This window comes from Ciconia boyciana, chromosome 1 (genome assembly GCF_034638445.1).
Source record: "Ciconia boyciana chromosome 1, ASM3463844v1, whole genome shotgun sequence".
Lineage (NCBI taxonomy): Eukaryota > Metazoa > Chordata > Aves > Ciconiiformes > Ciconiidae > Ciconia > Ciconia boyciana.
The window spans coordinates 46,151,083-46,161,961 of record NC_132934.1 but is presented as its reverse complement, the minus strand read 5'-3'; the positions used below and the strand labels follow the sequence as shown (position 1 = coordinate 46,161,961).

Below are 10,879 nucleotides of genomic sequence, written 5' to 3'. Positions count from 1 at the left end.
CATGAATGCAGTACAGCCAACGAGAAACTACCTAGCAAGTTTCAATTCACTTGGGTACCAAAGTATTTATACCCAACACATTTGGGCCAGATAATAGCTTTCTGATAAAACCCAAGGATTACAGAGTGAACTCCAGCAGGGCAGCTGATTCTTAAGCACTGGGAAATCTCCCACTGGATTAGAGCACATGTATTTTTTTCTTTCAGAGTGACAGGCGAACAAGTGCATTCCTGGAACATGCCTGAAGGAAGAAGGGGTTGATACAAAAGTGCTCTTTGCAGGTAATTACTATCTAGGCTCTTCTAGGTTGCTCTGTTAATAAGCTGGTCCTGATGACCTGGAGAACAGGGAAGTACAAAGATCCTGTTTAGTCTATGAACCTCTTGTTCACAGGTGCAGGTTATTTTTCTGTTTATACTATGCACCATCTCAATCCAGAAAAGAAAAAGGTGAGGCTAGTCTGAGACTGCTGATGCCAGCCACTGGTAAAAATTGAGAAGGTATGATCTTGTGATTAGAAATATCAAGAGAAGGGGTATTGATACATAGCATAATGCCTTAAAAAGAAGAAACATAAAAATTGTTTTAAAATAATAATCACATGATACGGGTCATAACTTTTATAATAAAGCCAGATGTTCAACATTGTTTAATAACTGACATAAGGAAGCAATGGTATTTATAAAGGAGATATTTATTTCTCATCATTCAAAGAGGCATTGCACTTTTTACTTCTGCAGCTGAAAAGCAAATAGTCAGGGTACCTGAGGAATGAATTAAAAATAACAGAATAAAAGTGAGGAAACAGCAGTATCAGTTCAGAGCTTTCAACCTATCTGCAATTTGCTTCCACTTAAAAACATGACTGTTTCTTCAGAGCAATAACTGCATAGCATCTGGGGGATTTCACGGGATCAAATAACTTCACAAGTCCAGACCAGGCAATGTTGTCCTGTAAAATGATATATGATTGAAGTACATTAAAATGTGTTTGACTTAAAAGCTAAGATATGGTAATAGGTCCACATTTTTAAATACAAAATTGCAAAAAATATTAAAAATTATCCTTAATGCAAAGCAGAAAAAACACTTACCTAACAAGAAAATCACAGAAAGTTTGTTGAGAAAAAAGGATACCCAAAACAGGATGTATTTTAAAGACATTAAATTCTTTCTGGCACTATCAAATGACAGCTTATGACCCCCTTCATCAATAAAGCTTGTTTTTCAGTTGAACTAGAGCAAAGAAATTAAGGATCAAGTCCTACTCATTTTATGCAGCACATTCTACTACTGAAGCTAATTAACTGACTTCAAATGAATGAGGCCAGCTGGATCTGGTCTTCATGTTGCATATGGCTTTTATCATTTCTATTTTTTCTTCCTAAACACATTTTGTGAATCAACCAGTACAAGATTAAATCAATGCGTATATTACATTTAGAAAAGGTAAATTAGTGCTAAATGCAGCAAGTCTGATCTCCCATCTTGGAAATCATACAGATCTCTATGTGATTTATAACTGGTTGGCATTTGGGAAAATACATCATTATTTAAATATTTCAAATTGCCTCTCTGTAAAAATACCAGTTAGAACAAAAGCATACATTTACTACAACTCAGTTGTTCCAAGTGCACTGTGGCAGAGAATAAAGTGAATTTTTACTTATGATAAAATGGAGCTGTTAAAATGAAAGGTTTATGGTGGAAAAACAGAGCTATTCACATGAATGGGTTTAAGCTTTATTTTAAAGTTTTATTTTGACCGTGGCCCAGAGCAGAAGCTGGAAGACGCTACCATTTCCTCCTAGCAAATTATTATTTGTCTGAAAAATGTTTACTGGTGCAGAGAAAGTATGACTGCTGCTTCTGAGTTAATCAGGCCAAGCTCAAAATTAGTGTTAGAAGAAACACTGTAATATAAATCATTATGGAGTAAATGCAGTAGCATTTGCTTATTATATCCCAGGTCTATACTTGTAAAATATATCCAGGCTGTATGTTAGTCAAATGTACCTCAGTTGACCCATACAGTTGGAAAAAGTGCACCCTCTCTCATCATTGATCTTAATTAAGAAACAATAAAAGGAAATCATAAACATTTTGGACCTAATTCAAAATTTCTTGAATTATATGTTCTAAAACATATTCATTGGAAGCTCTAGCATGTACAGCACAATGTTTGTTTAGCATTTCCAATACTCTTTTTAATTATTAAATATCTCAATATGTTGTATAAAATGAAATTTGTTGCATATTTAATTAATTCATTTTTTACTGTCTATTGACTAGTAATTACCATACAATTAAAAGAACATAAACTTTACTGTTGCTGCTTTGCTGAAAATAAAAACATCTGCTGGGCATATGTTTATACTAAATGGAATGATTGCTTATACTTTTGCAAAAATGATGAGAATAATAATTCTGCAACAGAGACTTTTCATCTGCACAGTAATAAATTGGCTGAAATAGTCTCATTTCACTGATGTAGCCTTTAGCTATCATAAAATATAATGCAAAAATACCTGCTCCTTGAGGTAACAAAGACGATCCAGAAGTATCAAAACTTCTATGCAGGGAGCCAGAACAACCTTCAGCTGAAAGAAAGATTAGATACTATAATGATTTTGGGAAAGAGAGCCAATACACTTCCGAATGGTTACACTTCCACAGAACAATTCCAGGAAGGTCAGTAATTTTCTAGTGGTTCTGTTGTACAAATGTCACCTTGCTAATTTTCCCTGTGGTATGTACATCTTCAAAACAGATTATTTTAAAGATCAAAAATACATGGAATGCCATAAAGCCAGGAAACTATGTTATTTAGTTGGTTTCGAGACATTGTCCAACAAGAAAATGATATTATATGAAGCAGAACAATTTTAAAGAGGGAAATAATGAATTTTAATAAAAAGAATTTTTATGAAATAACTGCATGGAGACCAGTCTGGGTTTAAAAGGAGACTGACATTTCATTTTCCAGGGTAATAGTCCCTCTTGAAAAAGAATCTTCCATGTGTTCACTTTATTATTTTACTGACACCTAATATAGTTTTGGAATAGGATATGCTCCAAAGTTTGGAAGGGGGAGCTGCTTTGTTTTTGAGATTGCATACCACAGCGTAAGACAGTCCACCTCCACATAAAACTTAATAGGGTTTTGTTCTAGACTAGCACATACACATATACAAGGTAATAGTATTAATCCTATAACTTTTACCATATTAAATGCTTCAAGCTCATTCATTCTGTGCTTGTATTTTTCATAGTAATCCATTACACAGCTGTCTGGGAGCTGCAAGGGATTAAAAAAAAAGATATCAGAGTTATTCTAGTTACTTTTTCAAGAGAACTTTAAAATGAAATATTTTTTTCCTAACTGAAAGTCACACTACAAAATAAAATGTGTTTTGTTTTTGAAATTAGCACTTTCCTAAAGTTTATAATAATTTTCTAATAGCACTTTCTCAGTTCTCATTTACAATAACGGTTCTTCAGACAGCATTTTGCACTGACATGAAATACTGAGATAGATACATTCATTATTCAGAAAGCTCTAGCCATTCTTAAATGAGTATTACACAGTAAAGTGGAGATAACATCCTCATTTCCTTTCCCATATATCTTATCCCCTCCTCACCCCCATCCCCAAGAGATTTATTTAAATAGCTGAGGAGTGAATTGTGGTGTGAGAGTAACATGCTTCAGTCAGGACTCCTGCATGGTATTTTACATTACAAAACCTACTATCAGATTCTGGAAATAGTTACTTTGTTTGTCTGTGCTTCAAGCTACCCATCTTTAAAATAAAACTTTCTCTATTTACTTTGAACTACTACATGTTCCCTTCTTCTTTTCCCAGTCACCTGATGCAATGTTGCCAGCACTGCCACTATGAGTGTAAATGACTGCGATTTGGGGCTGAATTTGATACAAAGGCAGCTCCAGAACTCGACTAAGCCAAATACCCCTTCCCTTTTCAGCCCTTTAGTGGCCACTGCACCACTGCAGGTAGCTAGAGCTATGACCATAACTGCTCTTCACAAAGCACATTCCCTACAGGGCAGCCAGACCATAACATTTTCCAGGTTTTAAAGGTCATGATGTCTTTACTCTTCTGCTGTCCACAGTCCTGGATGCTAAAGAACACAGTTGAGCTGGCCACTTAAGGAAGAGGAGTGGGAAGTAGGTTTGCGATGTTACCCTGCAATGTCCCCATGCTTAAGGACATGGTATAGTGGTGGTCTTGGTAGTGTTAGGTTTACGGTTGGACTCGATGATCGTAAAGGTCTTTTCCAACCTATATGATTCTGTGATTCTGTGATTTTGTTACTGGTAATGGAGGCTGCTGGAAAGAGTGGAGCTGAAAAAGCCTGATGTACTTTTTCAGTATTGGGAGTTTGCAGTACAGCTACTCTGTTGGGGCTATGGAAAGAGCTAGTCCACAACTTAGCAGAAGAGTAACGGTACTGACAAAAGACTAGGAAAGCTGAAGTGTCTAATACATTTTTGCACACTTTTATTAGAAGAGTCATCTGAAAGCATGTGGCTAATCCAGTTGCAAAGAAGTAAAATCTCAGCCTAAAATAGGGAAACAAACTAGAGAACATTTCCACAAATTAAAAGTTTTCAAATCAGGTATGTATTATGAACTTCATCCTAGGACAGCCAAGAAGGGAATGAAGTGACCTCAGAACTATTACTCATTGTCACTGAGAAGTTCTCAAAGATGGTGTGTCAGACAGCTAGTAGATGTATGTCTTATTATAGAGCAGTCAGTTCAAATTCAATGCACTGAAAAAAATGGAACAAATAAAGAATTTAAAAACAGAAAGATAAGCAGATGAGTAATAGTCAACATGAATTTGTCAAGAACAAATCACAAGTCAGTCTGCTTGTAAGGAGGGTGAAAGGATTCACGACAGTGAAAAACAACTGGCTGTCATATATTTTGATTTCAGCAAGATTTTTGACACTATTTCACATAACAATTTCATAAGCAAATTTAAAAAACAAGGCTTAGATTAAAGTATTATAAAGCCAGTGAAAACTGTTTGAATGACCATAACCAGAGACTAGTTATTAATGAGTCTTTGAACAAATGAAAAGACCTGCTGGGTGGAGGTCCATTACAAAATGCAATGTTTTCATTAAGAACTCAGATGACAGAACAGAAACCACATTAACTAAGTCTGCTAATGTGCAACAGGAAGGCACTGCAAGAACTTAAAATAATTTTCAGAAATTGGAGCGTTGCTTAGAAAAGAAGTTTGAAATGCCGTACAGAAAAGCAGAAGGGACTACACTGAGGCAGAAATAATCAGGATGGCAATCTGGGAGATACAGCAGATCACAAGCTGAGCGAGAGTCACAGTTGTGCTACTGCAAAAAAAAAAAGCAATCACCATTCTGTGACATGTATGGGAGAGCAGCCTGCAAAGCGCAGGAAGCAATCCTTCAACTCTGCTTGGCAGTGGCAAGGCTCTAGCTGGAATACTGCATCCATTTTTGGGCATCAGATTTCAAAGAAAGAACTGAACTGTCTGAAAAAGCCCTGAGAGAGGAAAGAGATCAGAGATCCAGAAAACATGACCTATGAAGAAAGACTGAGAGAACTGGAACTGATCAGGCTAAATTAGAGAAAATTGAGAGTGGGCATAATAACAGTTTTTACAAGGCTATCACGAAGAAGCAGGGAACAGTTTGTTCACTCTGTCTACAGTGGGTAAGATAAGAACTAACGGGCTTGCATTGCAGCAAAAAAAATCAGCCAAGAACTTTAAGAAACTTTCTCTCTTTGAGGTTAATTAAGGACTGGGGAGGTTGTCAGTCTCCTTCACAGGAAGCTTTAAGAAGATTAGACAAATATTTTTCAGGAATGACACAAAATTGTAACTCTGCCTTAAAACAAGGGGATGGGTTAGAAGAACTTTTGTAGTCTTTCAGTCTTATTTTTTTAATTTAGAAAATACTTTTTCCCAATTACAGAGGCAAGGTTGAGTAGCTGATCTGGCAGTACTCATGTGAACTAACAGGACTTTTTTGGCCTTGTTGCTATTTTATTTTCAGTAAAGCTATGCAAAAATCTGAGGGTTTGTTTTTCTCTTCCCCTCTAAAGAGCCAAACTGACTAAAATATATCAGTCATGAGATAAACAAAATAGTTTATTTAACCTCTGCCCTGTAAGCTTTTCATTTCAACTGAGATTAAAAGGGTTTTAGTGTAATGGATTTTTGAAATTACAGGCTATTTGGAATTAAAATACATAGATCTGTATTTTTACAAATGTGATCAAGAAACCTTTCTGCTTTTGCTTCCTTTATGTTCTCCATTTTTCAACATGAAGCATTCAAATTAAAAGAAAACAAGCTGTGAAATGTTTGGCAAATAAAAAGCTGGGTCAAAAATGTCTCTTGGATGTTGCCATACTCTAGTACTTCGCCCAAATGCTTTTGCACTTCCTCCTTGCTTACTACACATTCCAATTGAATGCATCCCGCTGTCATGGATGATTAGGTACTATTCCAAGTTTGGTGGGTGAACTAATTCAATACAACAGTCCAGATGGAAAAGAGAGAAAGTGTCCACCACAGAGCCTTGATAGAAAAGGGCATGAAAAGGGTACCTGGTAGCTAGCTATGCTGTCAATTTATCAGAAGATGACCAAAACCCAGATAACACTGGCTTTGTCTGAAACTGCAACAGCTTGCCACCTGGCTTCAGTTCTTAAAAGGTACCCAACACAATCTTCAGCTATCCTTCCAAGGTGAAGTAGGAGTAAATGATTGTTTGCATTTTCAGGAACAGCAAGCCCATGCACATGCAAAGCAAGCCCCATTTAGCCACTGGAGTTGTGCATGCAACTGTTCTCTATGCAGGGTTGCCACAGATTTGTGTGTCCAAAAAAAAATCTTTCAATCCATGCACTGAACTTTTTTCTTACATTATGATGTTGATACTATGAATTTATGGCCTGAGTGAACATGCATTAAAACCCAGAATACATATATCATGCACTTGTCTTAATAATGATTCTGCACTCAAAGGTCTAGCTTAGGCTACTGATATTCAAGTAAGCTTCAATACATACAGAGAGATTTTGGCCAGTATTTCTTTGCTGATTTAGCTACAATGTCACCTGGTCTTTATCAGGTTGTGAACAAAAGCACCTCATCTCTTTGCACTGTAATGGTGGTGCATGCTTTCTTTTAAACTCATTTCTTTGCGGATTGGTGTGGTGGCCCAAATAGCTGAAACAACCAAGAGGAACTAGAGGGCAGCAAGGTCTCCATTGACCTAGTTATAACTGTACCATATGCTGGAGGTAGCAATAAAACTATACCATAGGCCAGACTCATCTGTTGTGAACACTAGAAGACTGTCAACAGAGCCCTGAGAGCACGCGAGATACCCCACCCAAGTTAGACTGCAATCCCACAAACATGCTGATTGAGCACGGGCTGAAAAGAAAACATTCAGGCACAAGGTGGGTGACAATTAGTGATACCAAACTCAAAATTTCTCTAGAGAGTATTTTTTCAGAGTTGTGTCTTTCCCTAGACTAAGAGTATTTTGACTGAATGAAAATCTCTTTTGCTGCCCAATGCTGCACATGCCCTACAGAGGAGAGCCAGAGCCTACAGAGGATGCTGTTCCACAGTCTGTTTAAACAGATGTAACTCTTCTTTGCTGCCTCAAAGGGACTGCTTTCCCCTGCACTGATGGCACATTTCCATGTTTCCTCTCTCTTCTTGTACCAGCATTATCACAAACACTACCAAGAGTACAAGAAAGCAGTAAGGCAACCCTTTTAGCAGAGCAGTGTCTTAGATCAGTTCAAAATGCTTGGGAGACCATACCATACAGCAACTTTTTACAATTTTCCCATGACTAAGGTAGTTAAAAATAATGTAATGTAGTGTAAAATAACATAACACAGGTAATGTAATCAGTGAGAAACTTAAGTTTATTTAGAACTTCATTTAAAATGCATTTCAAACAAATGCAATCTATATTATTTAGAATTATATCTAACTGACGTAAGTCACATCTCTTAAGATTCCTTGCCAGACTAAAATGTTATGCTACCATAATTGGGATAGTATTTTCTCTGTCTGAAAAACAATTATACTTGAAAACAGCATTCTGCACATATACTTTATAGGCTGTAATACAAGTGTTACCTGAACCTTCATTCAATATTTCCTTAACTAACAACTGAACCAGGAAATCTGTGAGCTGAAATTCCTTCTGTCCAAGAAAACAGTTGAGAAAGTCAACTCTTCAACAACTGTAAAATGTATTAAGCGTGTAAATTCATTTAGTGCCTTCATTTTTTGACTGTTTAGACTCAGTTAATTGCCATGTTAGAATTCATGGGAAAACAGAGAACATTGTTTTGTCTTTGGCTCCATGTTTGCCCCATGGCTGTACACAATAAAAAGCATCAAGATTAGAAATAATCCTAGCCAAGACCAGACCAGTTTGAGGTATTCACTGTCATTTAAAGATATCAACACTGAATTGGGTTCAGGGTAGATAAGAAATCTCAGGTTAAAAGTCCCTCTCCCAATTTCCGCAAAAATTCTCCTTTTTAGTTCCCAGTTGTATAGTTGTATATATTCAGGTTAGTTAATGTCTTAATGTATTATACAATTTCACTACTGACAGTTCCCCAGTCTTAAGTATGTGGTTTTTCAACACTTTTTCAAACAACAGTAAAATTAAGCCACACAACTGTATTCTTCCTCTTACTTCCCTTCATTTGCCAACTGCGTTTTATGATATTCCACTTGTCATTGCTGAGGAGATATTACAAGTCAAGGGACACTCTATGGTAAGCTAAGAGAAGCACATCATCTCCATTTACCCAATGTCCTCTTCTCTGTCTTACTGAAATAAGTAATCGTAAATAATTGTCCTGTATGAAACACTAACCAAAACGATGGCTGCATTTTTTCTCATTCAGCACAATGATCACTGGTTCACATTATATCAATATTCAAATTTTCACGCAAGCATGGAAACAGGATGCATTATGTGATCTACAGAAGCTCAAAAAGATCCAGTGCAGATCCCACAGGATAGGTGGCACAATCTTATTGCATCACTGGTTACAAGATGTATCTTTATCCGTTTCAGTATCGCCCCTGGCTCACTTTCTATAAGCACTGTAGTTTGGGAGGCTTAAAGTGGTGAGGGTTGTAACATGTTAAGTCAAGGTGGGTATTTTATTAACTTCATAACAGAACACAGTGCAATGATGCTTTTAAAAAGACACTGACAAATGTCAAAGAAGGGGGGGAAGGTGCTCTCAAATGTTTTGTCATAGCAAAAGAGCCAGTCACACTCTTTTCACAGTAACAACAGTGTCATCTACCTTAATAATATTTCACTTCCAGGAAAGTAATTTCTTTCAATGCAATTTAGCTGACAGAAGTGGAAAAAAAGAGACCATCACAAAACCCACCAAGTTCTCAGAAAACATTTTGGTGGCATTTAGCATTCTTCCAATAAATCTACTTGAAAACAAAATTGGTTTAGCCCATTGCTATCTCAAATAGCACACCACACTAAAACTTAAATTATGAATTTGCCACTAATAATACTGTAGTTAAGACTCAATTTTCAGAAACTGACAAACATTACAGATGAGAAATTAATAACATATTCTGCCATTTGAATTTAGGAAGTGTAAGAAATCTATTTGGTTAAAGAGTTTATATTGGTGCAGAATTTAAACTTAGAAATCCTTCACTCAACTAGTCCTTGGGGATAGGTTTAGAGAATGCCATGCTCCTTTGGTCAAAATCTTGTAAAAAAGATAAATCAGAAATTCATATGAAAAACTACTTTTGCCTGCAAAAATTTGAATATATCATCTATATTAAAGGTGAAAGAAGTAAAGATCAGTCTATTACTTTAGAATGTTCTCACATGGCCGTGGAAACCTTATTAAGCATTTTCTAGGAAGGATGGAACTGCCCAAACACATAGTTTTACAAAAGTGCAGCTTTCTAAATACTGTAATGCAACTTATCCTGAGAAGCTCCATAAGGACAGAGGCTTTTTATCTTGTCCCAAGCTCACCTGTTCATTTAATTACAACATTGCTTGTCAATGATGTGTGCAGAGCACAGTGTCTCTTAATTATACGGTTTAAAATTATGAAAAAACATGGAAGACATTCTGTTCAACATATTTTGACATAGTTGTGTTCAAGTTCAATGGGTCAGAAGATCATTAGAACACCTGAAGCACAGCTGGTGTAGGACCAAACTAGGAAATATATGTGATAAATTGCAAATGGTATTGTACGAGAAGCACAGATGTGGAAATGGGAAGGAATGTCCTCAAAGCCTACTCCCCATTACATGAGTAGAACATGACTAGGGACTAAAACCAGGACAGCTCATGACACAGGCTGGACTGAGAGCCAACGTGGGGGGACAGGGCTTCCACCTGCATGTTCCTCAGAGGGATTACAAACTTTGTAAAGGCTTGTCAGATGGCTCCTGGTTTGGTCTGGAAAGGGCAAATATATGACCTTAGGGATGGATCCCAGCAAACTCAAGAGGTTTTTCCAAACATTTTCCCAGCCACTCACTGTGAAGCTATCTGCAAGGTACATTTACCACCACATTTTCACATAGCATTTATGTGATCAGGACACGTAATTGTCTTAGCAGGAGTCTTTGAAAGTCCCATCTTCAAGCTCTTGGCTTTGCAGTGCTTTAACTAAAGTGTTTCTATCTAATACTATAGGAATCTGAACACAGCAAATTGGAACTATTTTTGTATTAATTTTAAAAAGAGCACTATTATACATATAAATGCAAGCAAGCACAGCATAATTTATGTCTGCTGAAAATTTATT

The 10,879-nt window shown here is 36.6% G+C and overlaps 1 protein-coding gene across 4 annotated transcripts in view; it reads right to left on the bottom strand.

Annotated features, from left to right (window-relative positions):
* Positions 1-676: 676 nt before the first annotated feature.
* METTL25 (methyltransferase like 25) overlaps positions 677-10,879 on the bottom strand; it is a 65,196-nt gene continuing 54,993 nt past the window's right edge. For 3 of the 4 annotated variants that reach the window (XM_072864516.1, XM_072864526.1, XM_072864540.1), the window contains 3 exons: positions 3,224-3,298; positions 2,529-2,600; positions 677-952 (listed from right to left, as the gene is read on the bottom strand). In XM_072864516.1, coding sequence (XP_072720617.1) covers positions 854-952; positions 2,529-2,600; positions 3,224-3,298 — 246 coding nt within the window. In that variant the 3' untranslated portion in view covers positions 677-853. Of the gene's footprint in view, positions 953-2,528; positions 2,601-3,223; positions 3,299-10,879 lie in introns of those variants that run through there. The other variant, XR_012043003.1, reaches the window with a different exon arrangement.